General features: G+C 45.1%; 1 protein-coding gene across 2 annotated transcripts; it reads right to left on the bottom strand.

Moving 5' to 3' along the window:
* Positions 1–798: 798 nt before the first annotated feature.
* FOXN2 (forkhead box N2) lies at positions 799–17,211 on the bottom strand. Of its 2 annotated transcripts, XM_086630095.1 has the most exons (7): positions 16,675–17,211; positions 9,104–9,228; positions 6,011–6,075; positions 3,905–3,971; positions 3,370–3,371; positions 1,798–1,866; positions 799–1,327 (listed from the first exon to the last, which is right to left on the bottom strand). In XM_086630095.1, the coding sequence occupies exons 1-7, from the start codon at positions 17,209–17,211 to the stop codon at positions 810–812; spliced, it is 1,383 nt and encodes a 460-aa protein (XP_086486221.1). In that variant the 3' UTR covers positions 799–809. The 2 variants fall into 2 exon arrangements, with proteins under 2 accessions (XP_086486221.1, XP_009976867.2); XM_009978565.2 differs by lacking the exons at positions 3,370–3,371; positions 3,905–3,971.
* Between the last annotated feature and the right edge of the window lie 3,239 nt (positions 17,212–20,450).

The following is a 20,450-nucleotide window of genomic DNA, read 5'->3' as shown; positions in this document are numbered from 1 at the left end:
GAAGGACACACACATCTCAAAAAAAATAAAAAAAAGACAATACGTCTTAAGATGACCCCCTCCCCTCCCCCATTTTCCTTCAGGAATCTGACCTGCACACAGCAGATTTGGGAGAAGAAGGAAAAAAAAAACAAACCAAAACTGTGGGTGGTGCCCACCTCAGCTACTCCTTATCCCCACTCTTCCAGGGGGTACTTAGCATCTTGCTAAAAGCAGGTCCTGGAGTGCTACAGGTTTTCAGCCGCTATGTCAGATGGGATGAAAACTGCAGCCACTCGGAGCTGCTTCACCAGCGTTTCCACGGGATCTTTCTCAGAAGAGCGAAGAGAGGATGAGTGGGAGGAGGCAACCAAGGCCAGGACCATTTTTTTACCCTCGTTTCTTTTTTCTCCTTCTTTTCAATCCTTTACATGGAAGTCAGAGCCCTTAGACATGGCAAAATTCACCTCTGCAGATGGGGTCAGCAGAGACGTAAATATGATCCACAATGTGCATCTGAACAAATATATCTCTGGGAAAAAAAATAAAATCAACTATTAAAAAGAAAAAAAAAATAAAAAGTGATGATTAAGAAGTATGCTTTCAGGTTTTCACAAGTCATGCATCTCTTCTAATTTGAGAAGTTTAAATAACTTTTTTTCTTTTCAGGCAGTGATTTAAAAATAAATGGCTAAATTACAGTTAGCGCCAAAAATAAAAAAAGCAATGAGTCCTCTTATGGCTTTGATCTCCCTTGTGAAGGGTAAAAGTAGAAGAGTATTGCCACAATTAAAAAAAATATATGTATATATTCAACACTGACAAACATACTATTTTTTCCTTTGCTTGTGACAGTGGGTCTTTGCAGTACTTATTAAGGAACTCAAGCACGTTTGGATGCCAGCAAGGTGGAGCAGAGACCCCGCGGCTTCTTTCAACTCCTCATCAATTTCTTGACATAACTCCTCAAGTGCTTTGTTGCTAGGCTGGCTTTCCTCAGAGGTATCTACACAAGGTTGTGATGCATAGCCACTGTCTGCAAGAGGATCATCTTCATAGTCAACGTCTGTATCCACTTCGCTGTGGAATCCTTCACTGCCATCACTTCCGTCGTGGCTGGTCTTGGAGATAAATTCATACACCTCATCAAGGGAGGACAAGGAAGACACGCTGGACCTAGATGCGCAGCGCTGGGAACCCATGCTGCTGGCACTGTAGTTGTGATCCTCCTTCGGATCGATATTGATGGCCGCAGAATCATTCTCCTGCAAATTTATGGAACTGGGAGGATTGAATGCGCTGCCGTAACTCCTCTTCTTGGGTGTCTTCAGAGGCTGAGGTTTCTCACCTATTAAAAACAAGACCTGTCAGTAAGCAAATACTCCAATGAGATCACCTGCAAAATGAGCACGCTATGGCTGGCTGACTGCAGAGTGAGCAGAACATGAGCATTTAAGAGCCGTAATATCTTGTGCGTGTTTACTGTCATCCACAGAGGACAATGGTTTTCAGCTAATCACAACTAAGAGCTGGAGAAACAGAGGAGTAGCTAAGAAAGTCTTCTTACCATCTAGCACAGAATGGGCAGGGGAAGAATTTTGCAGAAAAAAAAACAAAAGTAACTGGGGAAAAAAAAAAAAAGAAGGGTGGTTCTAGAAAACTCTGTAATGCTAGCAGAGAGAATAATCAAACCAGAATTGCTTCCTGACTGCTCTTACTATTTGGAAACTAGACCACACTCATTTCCTGAAACTTTACAGAGAAAACATTTAGCTACTGGGTAGAGAAGAGAAACAGAGTAAAATGGCTTATGCTTACAGTCCAACATCCCTTGTTGAATGGAAGTATTTAACAGCATCATTGCAGTAGCAGCATCAATATCGGATTCTGTGAAGGAGAAGCAGCAAAAGGTTACATCTCAGGTACACCTAACGAAACGAGGTCCCTAGAACATATATCTGCAAGAATATATATCTGCATATATTGGCCTACAATGAAGAGCAGGGAGGAAAAAAAAAGTGTACGAATTCAGACAGACCACGGCTCTCATACAGCGCACTACGGTTACAGAAGAGTCTCATATCTTAAGTATGATATTCAACAGCTGAATTCTCACATTGCACTTACCAAAGCTGAAGCCAAGAATCAGCTACATTAATTAGACATTCGTATGACGACGCTGTTGCTATGCTCATCAACAAGTGGCTTTTCTTTGTACCGGTTGGGAGAGAACGACTACGCGTACAGCACAGCAAAGCATCTCAGCAGCTTCATACGGGCCCTGGTGATGCGAGTAAGCAAGGCTGAGGAACGAATGCGCCCATTAACGCAGCACTAATTCGGCACACCTCTCTCCTACAGCAGTATTTTTCACACTAACAGCAAGTCAAACGGGAGAAATTGAGACAATAGCGGGGGAGAGGGTGCTGGACAGCTCGATCTAGAAAGCACGGGGATCTAAATAATACGTAGGCTCTTTAAAAGGTTTAGGTGAACCGCGTTGCTTTTGGCTACGGTGAAAAGCACTGCTGTTCAACACCATCCTTCGCTGCATGGAGTGGATTCCTTACACCTCAAAAAGGGCATCTTGAGGATTTTATGGCAAAGAGTGACATTGCTAACCAGAATCAGATGAAAAGAAAAAGAAACAAGTACGCCTTTCTTGCTCATTTCAGGACACGCTCCATAGAGGAAATTCAAGGTCTTCCTTTGCTCAATTCAGCTACGGATGAAGGAGAGACAGGTTATATATTCCTTTCCTTATACAGGACAGAAATATGTAAGACTAAATATATATATGGTGGACTAATCAGGCCCAAGAGGAGCAAAGAGACGGTGAGCTCTTGCAAGAACCTGTGTGTGTCCGAGCAAAAGACCGCATCTGAGGTGTACATATATATATGTATGCATGTACATATGAGTGGTGAGTGGAGAAGTGGAGCTGGAAGACCACATGTGGAAGGTGCTGGCAGTGAGCAGAATGGGCTGAACTGGAATTGGGGTGGGAGTTGCTGAAGTGAAACATCAGCAATGTAATTTTTGATAGCATTTCTTCCCCCGTCCCATCATATGCATTAACTGCTACTGAATTTGAGGGGAGGGTTAATAGTGGGAGGGAGGACTGCAGAATTGTCAGTTTGGCTTCCTTATCTTATTTAACTGCTCTTAACTTCATCCCTGGCCAAGTTGAAATTTGGGTCACCTTGGGAATGTTGTACCAATATGCCAAGGGCACTGATCTGCTGTTTCCAACACAGGTTATAAAACATACATATTCCCCTTGTTTTCACTTTCTGTCATTTTAAAACCAGCATACTTTAAGGTCTATCCCATTGCACTCAAGAGATTATTTTTTTATTCTGTTTTGTCTGTCTTTGGCAGCAATAGAACCCCTGAATTTACAAGTCATATGTACCCAATTGACAAAAAGAAAGAAAAAAAGCATTGATGTTACTTTCCTCCACTCTACATAATCAGAAAGTGAAATATTCCCATTCCGTATCTGCTATCACAGACAGTTTATTTTAACATATGATGTGGGTATATAAGCATCATCTTGTCAAAATGACAAGCAATTGGAAGCATTAATGCAACACAGAATTACTACCTGCAAAGAGCATTTCTGCATGTTAGTACCCCCAAAGAAATAGGAGAGACACTTCTGCAGCAACTTCTTAGCAGTGCTCTGTGCCACCGTTAACGTGCTTTGGCTTCCTTTGCGATTGCTCTCCTCCATGGAGCAGTATTTCCCAAATTTATGCTTCCCCAGCAGAATGGCTGAGGAAGCATCTTATTACAAGGAATTCTTTCATCTGTACAACAGTTGCCCTGTGCAACCCCGGGAACATTAATGGCTTGCCTCTAATGCCAGGGAGATGCTGACCAGGTTCACAGAGATGCAGAAATTCAATGAGAGCAGATATACGTCATTATTTGGGCATTTCCGGTGTAGCAAACTGGAATATTTAGCATCAGACTGCTAATCTCCAAACCTGGCACGGGACACACCAGCAAAATCATTCAGAGAAGGGAGATTTTTCTCTAAGAAGCCCTGAGAATCCCAGATGTAGCAGCCCTGCAGCAGCCAGCCAGCCAAGGATGCTGCTTTGCCAGCCAGGTACCACCATAGAACCTCTGTCTGGATGCATGGCAATTATCATCTGAGAGAGCTTCAACAACCATTCTCTACAACAAAGTAACACATGCTCACTTTTTCTTGGAATCAGCCCTTTAAAAATCGAACATGACTCACTTTTCAGTCCTTTTTTATTTTTTTTTTCTTTTTGACAAGGACAAGCCTTTGGTGGATTAAGTTTTATTGCTGAGGAACAAGACCTGTACTCAACAGGCTTCTTCAAAAGCAATGCTGTGATATCCTAGCATGCTATCTAGCTCCCTTCTGGTACCAAGGCCTACTAAAATGTTTTAAAACAAAGAAAATTTTTTAGAAAGTACATATGAACCATTCTATGATTCTATATGGGAAAATGAAGTAACCATCTTCTGTTCAACAGTTGTTGCTACTTCCATTTGCATTTGACTGTCGTTGAAAAACGGATTTCCATCTTAAATTCACTCCTTTTTTTTTTTTAATCTGAACCTGGCTGGCTGTTTTTCCTTGTGGAAAGCAAATAGTGGAAATCCATAGGACAGAATTCTGGCCAAGTCCTTGTTACTTTAACAATCATTCAAACCTGTAAGAATAGGTACATCCCAGTGGGATGAGGAAGGGGACACCAGAAAGACAGCAATGCTGCACTTCAGCAGGGATTCCGTGAAAATAAACAGCAACCCCCCTCTCCAAGCCTATGTTCTTTCTCAGTAGCAATACCGCTTTGGGTTTGCCCCTGCTACAAAAGCCCAAGCATAGCTACGTCGCCATCCCCTGCTCAGCTTGCATCCTGCTGCCAGCACCCAGCCCTCGGGCAGGTCCACAAGTGCAGAACATCTGCCTCAACAGCAGTGCAGGCTACTGCAGGGACAACCAGAGAGGGACAGGCACCTTCTGAAACATCATCTACAGACAACTATGTTTAACTTGCTAGACAGGGAAATGTGTTGTGCTACTGAGTTCCTGCCATGGCTAGAAGAGATCACTCATCCACAGTAACATCCTGAGCATGGTCCAATCCAATCTTTCTCCACCAAGTTTTGGTGACTGCAGTTAAAATAACATTTATACAACATAAAAGCTTTTGGTTGTGGACATGACTTGTTTTCTCCTGCATATACTTCATTACTTGTGCAGGAAACATAGAGGGATATACTTGGTTGAGAAGCAGCACTGCAGCCTACGCTATCGAGATCTGTATTCTGAGTCCATAAATTAAATGCATCCTACTCCTCTCTCCCAAGAGTTAAAACGAACATTTTGCAACTTCTAAGGTGATACCTTAAACTAAACAGACGTCATGAGGCTTATTCTGTTATCTGGGTTAATATCCAAAACTTGGGTCTTCCTGCATAACTACACTGGCAGTAACAACAGCTTGTGCCCAACTTTTTGGCAAGTGAGTGAAATGCACAACGCAGCTGTGAAATACTCATCTGCAGTACACTCGTCACTCCAGTTTCCCCACAAATCCCGTCATGCTGTCTCACCCACCTGTACTGAACAACCAACTGTAAGGCACTTCTCTGGCCACATGCCCAAGTTTTGTACATTAAATATTACTGCCTTTTGCTCTCAGTTCTTGGTAACTAATAAAACTACTGTAGAGATATGTAGCTTTCAGACTGGTTTTCTACTGAACTATTAATTCTTTATGGAGGTAATTTTTTAGGAGTGATGTGTCTGCTAAATACCTTGCTGGCACAACAAGATGGCCCCTATTACATCTTGAAATTCATCTTATGGATTTAAACGTAATAGACAAGTGGCCCGTACAATGAGCATGTGTTCTACTACATCATTTTTTTTCACAACCTAGTAGGCCCTTCAGAGCTGGTCCACACACAACATCAGCTGGGCTTCGGTACATGCTTGCGACTAAAACCAGGGGAGCAGAGCGAAAGAAAATTAAATGTTTACCTTTGAGAGATCGGCCATGATTCTGCTGCAGGACTGAAGTTAGGTAGTGAGGGGACGCTGACCTACTGAAAAGAAATTCAACGGGTCAAAGCCAAGCCCTAATTAACCAAGCGATTTGTACAAAGCACAGCAGACACCATATTGCCATCATAGAAAGGTAAAAACAAAACCAACCCACACACTACAGTTTGGTGGACAAACAATTTCTATTGCCCTCAGTAGATGGCTCGACACATTGGTTGATGGTCCACGTAGCACTATAAACCATCACCAGCATTTGGAAAACACCTCAAAACACACACACTAAATAAAAGTCTTGTTGGCAAGAGATACTAACTTCTACGGATTTTATGTACCTGCCTAAAGGCTGGATTTCAAGCAAAGACACATATTGTTTAGTAAGTAAAACATACACATGAACAAAACATTAGCTTATATAGGGACACTTAGAGCCCAGGAGCAACAGGGCAGGTAAGGACCAGCTTTGTTTCAGCTCAATTCCTTCAAGTATCATATCCACATAGAGCCTTCCTACAGCAAATTAATGCTTAGTATTGATTAAGAAAAGCTACGTATAGGCATAAGGTATTTGCAAAGTGAGGACCATGGCAGTCCCCAGAGCCTAGGGGCATAATACACATAGTACTAGAAACAGAATGCAGCTCGGGGCCTTGCACCGACTTGTTGAACAAGCTGTGCAGGAATATAACGCACCAGTCATGCCAATCATCTATGATAATAGAGGTTTCAGTGTAACTAGACACAGATTACAGTTTTGGAAAGCTCCTGCTCAAAGCTAACACCTTAAATTTTATTTTAAAATGCTGCTGAATGATAGGTATAATCCCAGTGAACACAATGTAAAATAATTATGAACACAAGCCCTCCCACAGAAAAATTCAGAGACTCTCGCAGTCGAATTCTAGCATCACTCTGAAGATAAATTTGGACAGTTCTTCCAGCCTCTCTCCAGCTGCACCTCTGGGCTTTCTCTTTCTCTCCACACACAAGACTGCCTAACTCTGGCCTAATTTCCCCAAAATTAGGCTAGAATTTAAATCTAATCCAAGAATTTTGAAACATGGAAGGGAAAATAATTTCTGGTTTTCTGTGTATGACTGAGTCATAAAAATGTTGGGGTTTTTTATCAGTAAAGGAAAGTAATTCACCTTTCATTAGGGAGAAGTCAAGTATCTTAAAATGCTGGTTTTATTTTGTTGTCCTTATAAATACAAGCACTGCAAAATCCTTCACGTATTGAAGTCAGCAGGAATCTTGCCATGTGGCTTCATTAGGACCAGGATTTCCCTGTAACTGTGATTGTTGGCAAGTGTGACTAGTCCTTCAGTGAAGGAAAAAAAACCTACTGAAAACAACAGCTTCAAACTGAAGTCCTGATCTTGTGAGTACTTTAGCGTTCAGATAAAATCTCTCCTTCCCTACACCTAATTTCCGTGCGTTGGATTTATACCAGCCAGGTAAATCATACTTCAATGCTTGTATCATTGGACTAATCTTGAACACCTTGGAGACATTAAAAGCTTAACTGGTCAAGGCTCTGAACAACCTGCTCTAGGCTGAGTCTGTCTTAATCCTCTGCTCCTCTGGCGAGATAGACAACATCCAGAGGTCCCTTCCCATCTGTATTATTCGCTAGATTGTAAAGTTTGACTGTGTTAACACAGACAGGGTGTTAACAGAGCTTCCAAGGACTGAATCTTCACTCAAGCTGTACTGAAAAACAGAAGTCCATGCCCTTACATAGAAACATTAATACCTGTAAAAACATTATCGTCTGGAGTCTAATTACAGTAGTTTCAACAATCTTCGTTCCCATAAAACAAAGCCTGACAGTACCACCAGCCATCTCATACTTTCCAATTCCACTATTTCTTAATACTTAAATGCTTCAGGGTTGCTTTAGTAATGCTCCCATTCCAACACGAAGCTGGAAAACAGGACACTTCTGCCCGGCTCATTCAAATCCGAGATGACCCTTTATGGCTCAAGAGGGCTGGAAAGTCAGAAACCACTTTTACACCTCGTAGGTTACAAGCCCACCTAGAAGAGCCCAGGCCATGCCTTCAGCCGCTGCCAGACAGCTAAGGCTTGCACAGGGGGTCAACATCTATTGGATCCTTACAGATGACTGCTCAACATTATCAGTTTTACATTCTGCTCCAGTAATGCCAGTTCATCCCGTTTGTTATAGAAACTCCTCACAGCAAGGTTAAGGCATAGGGCAATGTACAGAGACCTTAATTATCTCTCATCTCACCCAAATTCTTTGTTGAACTAGATAAACTGGCCATGTGCCTGCCTAACAACTGAGCTCACCAACAGCAACGCGTTGCGCTCTGCTCCTCTCCGTCCCACCTCTACAGGCTGACCCAGCTGCCACTCCTCTTCCTCTACTGAGGAGACATGACGTTGACTTCCAATTCTCAAAAATCTATTGCCTAATCTTAAAACGTGTCAGACGAGGAAGCCCTGATTTCAGAAGCCTTGCATCCTCCACCTCAGAGTATGTTTATGGTAAAGGCTGTTCTTCCCATCCCTGCTGCAAAATGCTTTCAACAGCCTTGGAGAAAAACACTCAGTCCAGCCTCTCTAAGCACTTCAGATCATAGAAGGGTTGATTGTTTTTGACAACAGCCTAGAATATATACATTTTATATACAGACAAGAGAGTGACTTACAGGAGAAGACACACTCTTCTTTCCAAGCTAACAGCACCAGGCACCCTAAATCAGTCCCGGTGAACTGTGCTTGAAGGAGGATTTTGCTCCAGCTCCTGGGACTGCCTGCCCTCCAGAAAAACAGGGCTCACCAGTAAGCACTCACCACAACCTCCACCTCCTTCTTTTGAACTCTCCCACAGTTACGAAGACGACTAGGGCACGAACCCCAGATCTGCTGTCTGGGAAGCCTGAGCTCATTACATCTCCCCACCTTGCCTAGCCGGTCTCATCTAAGCCTCACTCAAATTCTTCCCTCGGGCAGCAGCCAGTAACAGCACATCAACATCCGCATGGGCATTTCCTTTGGAGTAATGTAACCACGTGCCGAACTCGGATGAGAAAATTCACCTACCTTGGTGGTGACGCCGGCGGAGTATAAAATGCAAGTGCTGCAGGAAAAGGCTGCTTTTTCAGTGCTTGGACAAGATAAGGTTTATGTTCTGGATCAACACACCATAATGAACCTTTTCCGTTCACCTGCAAGAAGGAAGTACGGCAAATTAGAACATCCAGGGTCCAGGCTGTTAAAATCATTTCTAATTTAATATTCCCAAAACGCTTCACAGTGCAATGGTGTAGGCATCCACCGCTGTGCAGCTGATGTACATCATCCCCAGGCAGCTCCATCGCCTGCATGGAAAGCGGATGCTCCCAAACTGAGTGCATGGTCCCGAGACCCTCGTTACACGGTATGGAAGCACCAGTCTTGCGGCTTGGGTAGTATCTCCAAAGCCCCTCCTCTAAAGCTCCATTTCCATTCGTGTTCCTCCACTAAAAGCTGTAAACCTTATTTATACACTTGTTAAAGACAGCTGCAAATTCAAGTGTCTGTCCAGGCACCAGTGAATTGATCAGCAGCCTGTTGATTAACAGGTTTCTAAGTAAGAAACCAAAGTGCCTTTCTCTTTGCTTAGATATAGCCACACGCTCATTCAACTTTACACCACCCTGTCAGAACAACTTGCCGGATGCCCAGCTACAAAATGGATTACTCCCACTTTTTCAAAATCTGAAGACCTAATTTACGTATTTTTGATGCACCCAATGATGTAAGCACTGCTGTGCTAGCCACTCTTGATATTACATTTGATATGCCAAAAGTTAAGCAAGATAAAGCACCTCCTGCTCCCCTCAAGGGTTTCTTCATATATTTGCTATATAAAGAAAGAAACTGTTTTTCAAGCCTGATAGTTCTTGCAACATAAAGAGGAAAATTAAACAGGAAAAATTAAAACAATTCTATAATCACTGATCTGATAGATCAGCTAACAGCTCTACAGGTTAGTGGCGCCAGAGTTTTCCAGGGGAAACAGATGTGACAGGGGTGGTCATGCACATGGCAGAAGGATGGGGCAGCTCTACACCTGAACGCGAAGATCTTTCTATCTGTGGGATGCAGCCAGAATGGGGTTAGTTTCCTTCTTTCATCTTCCTAGCCACTTACTCCGACCAGCTTGCTGCCCTGATAATATTTTGGGTGAGTATTGCAACAGCGAGAGCTGATCCGAGGCACATCCTGAAGCCACGCAGACACTCAGTCCAATGCAAGAGGCGATAAACAGGGTGATGACTTCTTTGGGTAGTAAGACTGGGTTAGGTGTAAAGCGAAACCACAGTTCCACCCACTCTTATTTGTACTAAAAGCAGACATTGGGCAAAAGAGATGATGCCCATGGGGCTGCTTGTGGGCACCCTTGAGCTCACATCTGCTGCCTAGCAAAGACACACAGCGGAAAGCCAACACAGGCCTGAGGTTAGTGCCACGCGTTGGGGCAAAGCCGCACACAACTGGAGCTGAAAACCCCGGAAAACACAGATACATCCAGCTTTGAAACAAACCAGCAGTCTAACCACAGCAACAAAAAACAGACTATGCCGTTTCTCCTAGCAGAGGCAAAGCCTAGGCGATCCCAAACGTTAAACTGCCTTCGGGGGTTACTATTTCATGTCAACAATGGGGCAACTGTTGATGTGCTAGCTGAAATGTAGATGTAGCTTTTATTTACCATCTACTGAAACGTCCCTCCAGAGCCAATTCAGAGCAGCCACCCGACTGCTTTGACTCTCCATCTCAAAACGAGCGGGCAGTTAAATAGTTCTGAGATGATTTTTTGATCTGACTATCATCTCTTCTGCACCTTTCTAACATTTCTCATTTGACTTTCAGGATTTTATCTAGCCAAATAAAGAAAACTAGGAAAGAAAACAATTCCTGCATTTTGAAGCACTGGACTATTTCATAACAACTGTCAGTTTCCAGCCCCCAGCATTTTGGGGCTTGATTACAGCAACATGAGTTGGAAACAAGATGCCCCCCATGATGCAGCCTTGTCCTTTACTTTTACCACCACTACACCACAGTCCCTCCTCTGCTAGCAGTGAAGTATGACCACCGAGTATGACCAGACCAGCTGCAGAAAGCCCTCCATGAGCCCTGGCTCCATCAGGTATGGACAGTTCTCACCAGCTGCTTCCACTTGAGCTAGGTGAGCCACCAGAAAATATTGTGCCTTTGTATGGAGGTACATTGTATATTCACCAAGAGGTTTATCAGCTAACAGACATCTCTCTCCTATCTCTACAGGCTTGTAGATGAGACCTGCTCTTTGCCTAAATATCTGAATAGCCACGCAGATTGTTTACCATCATCTCCTGTCAAAAAAAAAAAAGACAAACCCTAAAAGAAGGGAAAAAAAACCCTAAAGCACATATCTACCAAGAAGAAGGGAGATCTGTTGGAAGATATTCAAGCCCTGTCCCTCCTCGACCTCCAAAGGAGGCAGTGGCAGGCCCACATCCACGTGAGCAGTGGAATGCCAAATCGATGCTTGACACAGATGCCACTCCTGCCTCCTCGCACCTTTTTTCCCCAGCGGTATCAATTACTAAAAAAATCCCCAAACCCATGATTGTAAAAACAAGTCTAGCAAAGAGCAGGGAGATTCTTCAGGGATTCCAACTCCAAACCGCTTTTCACTTCAGGTCCTCCCATGCTGTACATCAGACACTGCTCCCTCAAATAAAGCAATATCCCGCTGTAGACCTCTCTCCCCTCAACCCCACGGCTGTGTGACAGTACTTAAGATGCAAAGAGCATTAGCAATACCTTCTGAGGATTGCTAGCCCACAATCACACCTCCACATACATCTTCAGGGGCACTAGGGCCACCGTGGGTATGCTGGAAGGCAAGCAGGTGTCCCAGGGACCAGCTCCAGCACTGTCTCCTTGCTTTCCATCAGCTCCAGCTACCAACCATCATTACCAGGAACCAGTGAAATCTCGTCTGTCTGGATGACTGTGGACATGAGCTCAACTGCAACTCTAATAAGAAAGGGTATTTCAGCTCGTAAGTCTGTCACCTGGTGTAAAGCTTGACAGGCCACTTAGATACGGCAGCATCACAATATGTGCATACAGAAAGGGTAACGGATATTTTAGCAGAGATTTGCCATACATACACCCTGTTTCCATGGCATGAGAAGTTCCTCCTCTCGACTGCAGTGCTGGCACATAAGACATCTCAAAGCACTTAAAATTCCCTTCAGCGCCCTTTGACTCATTAAAAGAAAACCACAACGTGCAATATTTTTCAGCGATTCAAGCAAGGACAGCCTTCCCTCACTCTGCTGAACGCCACCCCAGACTCCCGAATGCCCACAGCCTGCTGCGACAGGCAGGGTAAAGGTATTTGGCCGGCTGATATGGATATGTTCAAGGCCACGTTGGATGAGGCTTTGAGCAACCTGGTGTAGTGGAGGGTGTCCCTGCCCATGAGAGGGGGGTGGGAACTAGGTGATCTTTGAGGTCCCTTCCAACCCAAACCATTCTATGATTCTATATAGTGCAAACAGAATGACCATCCACAGCCACGTCTGCAGCACGGTGTGGCGCAGCTGGTGGAAACAGCTCCACCAAGCATAAGAGATGGTGCCAGGGGATCACCTGCATTTGCCTCAGAGGTTTTTTTACACCAGATCTGCTACGGCAGGGTCTTGCGGACAACGCCTGGGAGCAGGTCAGGGCACAGCAAGCATGGTCCTGCAGAGCTTCTTCCAGATGCACATCAGCCAAAATGAATCCAGTTCACGGGTCCCAAAAATGCCCTGCAACGCCAGCTCATGTGGGTAAGGGGGGAAAAAATCAGGAGATTCACTTCGAAACGTGAAGCCCAAACCAAAACATTAGTGTTATGGCAAACATGAAGAAGGACTCTTCCTACTTTTGCTGCCAGAGCTCCACGAGATGATTTTGTAGCTGATGGCCAACAGCAACAGCCAGGGAGGTGTCAGAAAACAGCCTGCCCTGGGATGGGGGGTGGGCACAGACCCTCCCCTCCTGTCAGACATTTGTACTTTTCCAATACGAGAGCCTGGATTCATTTGAAGGGCTTTAAAACCCTTCTTACCCTTACGTTACAAAAAAGGACATGCTCCTCTCACGCAACATGCCATAGGCACCTCTGCTTCCACGGGCACTCAGGGTAGAAGAAAGCTGACTATGTGTTCCCTTGGAGACACAATAAAAATGCCATTAACAAAGAAAAAATGGGAGAAAATACAAAATTACCTTGCCCTCTCGGAGAAGCACCCAGAGGCATTGTTAGCGCATGGTTACAGGCAACATAATCAGCAAGACAAGCTTGCAACCTACGGCCGCTCGCTGCAAGTGATGACCCCTGAGGACCTCATCCAAAGGGGTCTGCAGCATTCCCATCATCCCCCAAGGAGTCTGCATGTGTCACTGACTTATTTCGCAGAAAGAATTTGGAGCGGTACCCTCAGCTGGTCCTTTTCTAAACAGGGCAAAGGGTAAAGATTTAACTACTGTGTGTTGGAAAGGGGGAAGCTTCAGCAAAGTTTCGGGAGGGGCTTTTATGGGGTGGGGTTTTTTTGGTAAATGTAGTTTCTGTTCTTAAGAGTTAGAGTTGTGGTGTCTCTAGAGCCTTGGGAAAATGCTGACAGAGCACATCAGCATCACCTTACTGGTAGCGGTGGTGACTACTCAAGTTTTGTTTTTCCTGCTAGAGGTGTCACATCTAGCAGGAAGCCATCCTCTGGCTTTCCTTCAGCTGCTCTGAGCCCAAAAATACCACGGTTAAGGGTAAGGTGAGCAGAGGACTGGGCAGTCTCAAGCTCCTGCCGCCCACACGCCAAGACACGAGGTTTGACTGGTTAACTCCCAAAAGTGAGAGTTTCCAGGCTGGAAACGGCTGAGCTTTAAAGGGTGGATCCACAGACAGCAGGAACTCGTACACTGATTTAGATCTCCCTCCCCTGCCCCACTTCTTCCAAAACTCATGCCTCCCTTCCCAGACAGAGCCACCCAGTCCTTTAAGAGCACCTTTGCCACCACGGCAGCATGCAGTCGCGGCTCAGGTCCCCATCCTTCTCACAGGCACAGCTTGCAGTGTCTCCGTTACTCCGTGACAGCACCTGGAGCCACATTAAAAGCCCGTCCTAACACTCGGCAGGTCTCAGCTGTAACTTATAACTGTAACACAGCAGTAAAAAGAAATTTTTTTTTCAGGGCAAAGCTGCTGCTTGGGAAAACACCACCCTAACAACCTAATGTACAAGCAGGAATATTGAGAAGCGCTGACACTCAGTCCTACCAGCTGCCACGGTAAGACTCGATATTGTGCCGACAGAGGACAGAAAGGGGGGGCCACCTCGAACCCTTTGCAATTTGACCAGCCTGCCATTTTCCCAAGAAAAACAAAACCCTTATACCTGACCCACACCCTGTTTAAGGAGAAGGGGGGTTTCCTCGAACCCTTTGCAATTTGACCGGCCTGTCAGTCTTACACTAACAGCGTCACCGGGACAAATCCCTCTGGACAAATCCCTCCGCTAGGTCGGAGGGTGATCACCTAACCTATTCAGGGACCCTCACAGGCAGCGACACTGGGACAAATCCCTTATATTCTCTGTATCAATTAATGGAGTTTCTGGAAACTTATGTTTATAGATAAACAAATTTTATTACAGATGTTCACGATGGGATAAAGGTTCAAAGACAGCCGGTGAGAAGATACTGACTGCACAACCAGGTTTGGAACAATATATAAACAGAACTGATGAGGGATACTTCTGAATAGCTGGCAAGATGTTAGTGACTAAGCGCGCATAACACAGAGCTCTTACCCAACAGCCATCCCTATGGGGGGGAGAAGAGAGGTCCAGTCTATCAGCTGGTCCCAGACATTCTAATAGAGGTCTTCCTCCAACACCCTCCTTCTCTTAAGTCATTTTTATACTGTTTTTTCAACTTTCAGTGGAGCTTGAACGACTCTAGTCACACATACCTTTGTTAGGATGGGTATAAATTTTCCTCGCTTTGGTTTAAAGCTACAGACTAGAAGAATTTCAGAGCGCATGCTCAGTGAGGGGTGGTCGCAGCCTGGAGGCGGGCAGCTTTTCAGATGGCGATGTGTTTTGGTATTATAATGACATTATAATGAGCAAAGTTCAGCTTCAGGACATGAGTTCACCATCATTGCTGAGGCAGCAGTTGTGATCCATCTTCCTTGATGGCAGCTACGCGGTTATCTTTGCCAGTCCCTCTCTATCCCTGACAACAGGGATGAGCCGTGGTACCTCCGTACCACTCTACTTCCCATTTCAAGGATATTTTATGTTCTGCTCAGCCAGAGCAGGCCTTGTCCATGCCAACCGCGTTCCATTCCTGAGAGCAGTAACAGCCTCAATGCTGCTCTAATACTACAGCTTATGTTAAGATGTAAGCTGAACTTTGGCAAACAGTTTTCTTCCATTCCCCCTATTTTCTGTTATTTTTCCACACCAGTATAAGGCAGTCCTTCCCGATGCCCGCTCAGCTCCAGGACCTCTATCTACAGCGAGAGGCTGTCAAGCACGCCAGGCATTGCACGCATTTCTGATAACAAACCTGTTACCACTTAGGGTGACCTCCAAACATAGGGCTCCGGGATTTGTTTGCTGACTTTTGGTATGTGGTTTGTTGGTTTATTTAAGTCAGATCCGGCTCTTTGAGAAATGGGATGAGAAATGACAGAGGGTGGAAGGAAGTCACTAGTAAAATCATACAAGTCAGAAGAAGAACGAATTTTTACAGAAGAGAGTATCCTTGACTTTAAGAAGTGAAGCTGGTTTCTGCACCATGCAGAGACACATGCTGTTACGTTATGACAGCGGTTAAAGCAATACAGCATATTAAACACAGGAATTAAGATGGTTTTGGGAAAGCGAGAGCTGTGCTAAGTGTAAAAGGAGATCGCAAGTGAGACAGTCAGTTTAATATTCAGCTATTAGACTGAGAAACACTCAGCCACGTAGATACAGCGTGCCTGCGCCTTGCAGAAAGAAGACCGCATCTGCACCCGAACAGGCAACACCCATGCTAGCCCAGCAGGGAAGCTGCTTGGCATCCCACGATCTCTTCTGCTTCCCAGTGCAGTCGTAGCCATGGCCGTGCTGGAAAAGCAGAGGAGGAGGAACACACACCGAAATTTCAGCATGGGGAAAATTGAGAGACGATCAGTTTAAGAAGCTTCAGCAAAAAGACATCCTAAGACAGATGTCTGAAATTTCAGGCTGGGTATTGCAGACTAACAAAATTATAACTAAATGGAAACAGGATCCTTTGCAATAGTTAGTCAGCTTTAAAAAGGATGCACTACAGCTAGCCCTAGGTACAGCTAGCTCAAGGACTGCCTTGTACTGGTGTGGAAAATAACGAAACCAAGAGACTTTTGCCATCCTGTGACTTGTCAGAAGTGACATTTCCAAATCATCTCCAGTCAAAAATAAATTGTTAGAGGACATGGAGGGGAAAAAACAAAACAAAACAAAACAAAACAAAACAAAAAGTCCTTTAGAACAAGACTCTTCTCCATTTCCCCCTGAATTTCAACCTTGATCCACCTCCCTCCCTCCAGGTCTCACCTTGCCATGGCTTCTCTCCACCTTTCGGAAACACTTGTTCAAGGAGAGGTTGTGTCGGACCGAGTTCTTCCAGCCGGTGGGTGCCGTGGCGAAGTAGGGGAAGCGCTCCAGGATCCAGCTGTAGATTTCTCTGACTGGCAAGCTCTTGTTGGGGGAATGCTCGATCGCCATGTAAATGAGAAGGCTGAAAGTGTAAGGGGGTTTGGAAGAGGAGGATTTTTTCTCAGGGTTCTGGTAGCAGGATGGCGAGAAGGACGGCACGCTGTCGCCCTCAATGTCATATAAGGGGCTAACGATTGGAAGACCCTGGCTTCCGAGGCTGAAGTTTGTTAGAAGGTTAGTACTTTCGTGCAGCCAGTTCAAATTTGTGAGCTCGTCATCTGCTGAATCTCTGTCCACCACAGTGGCCTTCGGCCTGCCGGCATCACCTGCATCGGGCAAGCTTCCCATCCCATGACACTGCCGTAGTCCTGCAGCTTTTTTAGCTCCTGGCGTTTCAGCTTTCTTATCTGGAGTCATTCCAGTGACTGGACCCATTTAGCTTTATTGGTCTGCAACAAAGGACACCGTCACAAGTCAATGCAAATCTTCAAAATCACGTTCAGTGGCAGCCCACCAAACCCAAACGCAGGGCTGTACCATCCCCACGCTGTGCAAGAATACTGTAGTCACTGATGAGAGCCAAGGTCCAACACGAGCCCTCCAGTAATCTCACAAGCATGTGTCAACTGCTCCCAGTTTATAACCAGAACTTACGGTACACACTTGGGAACTGCTGTATCTATCCTAAAACGCCAATCTGGACAGAGAAATAATGGCTATTTTGATGTCAACATATGAAATATGAAAAGACCTTAACAGGTAGCTCCCACATTAACTCTTCAGTTATAGTCACTACATTGTAAATTGACCCTATAGAAGTGTTTGCCTCTGGTGCCCAAAGACTGAAAAATAAGTCACAAAACTTGAATCAGCCTAAAGTGAAGTTGTGGTCTCAGTGCAAACAAAGTCTTTACAACCCCCTAGAAGTCACATTCGTTCCCCAGTATCGCCTCTTGTTTCCACCAGGGAAAGATGTGGTCAGCCCATGGGTTCAGCTAGGTCCTGTGGAGCTGCCCAGGTCCAAAAAGCCTTCTTTCCCCAACTGCAAGGGCTTGCAGCTCTAAGCTGGGCTCTCCCACAGAGCAGAGGGTAGTAGGACCAGCTCTCAGCGGGAAGGGACCATCACTGGTGTGGCAGCTCAGACCTGTTACAGCAATAATGGCTGACCACTTCCTTCGAACTTTTCCCTAAATGAAAAAAATATACAGAACATTATATCTATGTCTACGTTTAGCCTGTATCCAGGGCGAACAACAGTCAGCGGTTCTATTACCCAATGACCCCTTCCTGCTCAAAAAGAGGAATTGGGAAAAGGAAGGAAGACGTACGGGTTGAGATAAGAACTATTAATAATTGAAATAAAATGGAAAATAATAATAATGTTAATAATAATATTATATACAGACAAGCTATGTATGGTGCAATTGCTCACCACCCCTTGACCAATGTCCAGCCCATTCCCAGCTAGTGATTCCAGAGCAGGAAAATTCTGAAACCACAATCCCAGAGAAGAGACAACAGGCCTCGGGAGCAGAACGATGGATGAGATCCTCCAGGGACCTTCTCATCCAGGAAGAGAGCCATCCCCAAAAAACTTTCCAATTTATAGTGAGTATGACTCATATCTATATCTATATCTATAGATTCCTTATATCTATAGATTAGATATAAGGAAGAAATTTTTCATTCAGAGGGTGGTGAGGCACTGGAACAGGTTGCGCAGAGAAGTTGTAGATGCCCCATCCCTGGAAGTGTTCAAGGCCAGGTTGGATAAGGCTTTGGGCAACCTGGTGTAGTGGAGGGTGTCCCTGCCCATAGCAGGGAGGTTGGAACTAGATAATCTCTGAGGTCCCTTCCAACCCAAACCATTCTATGATTCTATGATTCTATGACGTTACATGCTATGGAATAGCCATTTGCCAATTCAGGTGTCAATCACCCTGGCCACGCTCCCCCCCAGGTTCTTGGACATCTGGGTCACTAGCAAAAATAAGTTGAAAAGTCCTTGATGGCTATGGATACTTGCATACCATGGCTGGCTACAGACTAAACCAAAGTGTCTCATCAACTTTGTTCTCATTGACTCGGGTGCTGCAGTCGTCTTAAAAATGCAGCTTGCTTTAGAAACGTCTCTTTTCTGAACAGAAAACTGATTCTCTGATTCTATCCCAGCAAAACCAGGAGAATCTATTAAAAACTGTCTCAGAACGCACAGTCTAACAGGCTACCCATGCTTTAGAGGCATTACACTAACAAAAAGCATCTTCTTCCTCATGGAGTTTTAAAAGGGGTCATCTAGGAAACTATGTGATGTTAACAGCTGTTTTGTCTGCTGGTGTGTGTGACCATGTTAGAGCTTCACTGCACCTACAGCTTTGGCCAATGTAACTGTACCAGAAGTACAGGCCAACAAAACCACTCTAAAGACGTGGTGTGTATATCTATATATAGAATCATAGAATGGTTTGGATTGGAAGGGGACCTTAAAGATCACCTAGTTCCAACGACCCCTGCCATGGGCAGGGACACCTTCCACTAGATCAGGTTGCTCAAACCCTCATCCAACCTGGCCTTGAACACTTCCAGGAATGAGGCATCCACAACTTCTCTGGGCAACCTGTTCCAGTGCCTCACCACCCTCACTGTAAAAAAATTATTTCTTATATCTAATCTAAATCTACCCTCTCTCAGTTTAAAGCCATTGCACCTTGTCTTATCACTACACACCCTTGTAAAAAGTCCCTCTCCAGCTTTCTTGTAGGCCCCCTTTAGGTACTGGAAGGCTGTTATAAGATCTCCCCGGAGATATACACACACACACACACACACACATAGATATACACACACACACACACATATATAGATATACACACATATATATAGATATACACACATGGGCTATACCAGCCTGCTGTTAACATAAGGCACTCTGACTACGGATGAAGCTTACCAGCAAAGCTGAGTTCATATGAACTGCAAAAATCCCCCCAAAAAAAACGCATAAAAAGAGCCAAAAAACCCAGTTCCCTGTCCCACTTCACGTGCCATCATCCTAGTTCCATGCTCCAGCTCCTACTGCAAGAGCTCAGTTGTAAGACTAGGACACTTCCCACATCATGTCTCACCAGACAGCTCTATGCAGCCACTGGATGTTTCCTTACAACAGTCTTTAGCAAACAGATGGCTCCATCCGCTTCCATCTTCTCCTACAAAGCGGAGGCAAGGAGCTGGACCAGCCTGCGTACACGGTCTGGCTGTCCCAGCTACAAAACCACACAGCTGGCTGGCTCCAGCCCGACAGCCCCACCATGTCCACCCAATTACACAGCCCGACCTGCCTGGAGATGTTATTTGTCCAGCCTCCTTGTTTTGTAGGAGGAGAGCAACGTGTGCAGCAGAGGCGTGACGTGGTGACATAGAACAGCAACAGGATACATCCATTTTACGTCCCCCAACAGGAGCAAGAGCCCTGCCAGCCCCTGCCTGGTGCCGGGCAGGTGTGGGGTGCAGAATTTGTGCCTCTGCCAGAAAACACACCAGGTTTCCCACCAGCAATTTCTTCTCTCTTCATCTGCTCATACACTCTCGCCCCAGCTATCGCAAAGCTGTTTTGACATTAACACCTGCACCTATGCTTACCAGTACTACTGCTGGAAACCATCCTCAAATTTTCT

Source organism: Tauraco erythrolophus, chromosome 2, assembly GCF_009769465.1.
Source record: "Tauraco erythrolophus isolate bTauEry1 chromosome 2, bTauEry1.pri, whole genome shotgun sequence".
In the NCBI taxonomy this organism is placed as follows: domain Eukaryota; kingdom Metazoa; phylum Chordata; class Aves; order Musophagiformes; family Musophagidae; genus Tauraco; species Tauraco erythrolophus.
The sequence above is the reverse complement of the archived record's forward strand: the minus strand, read 5'-3'. Positions and strand labels throughout refer to the sequence as shown.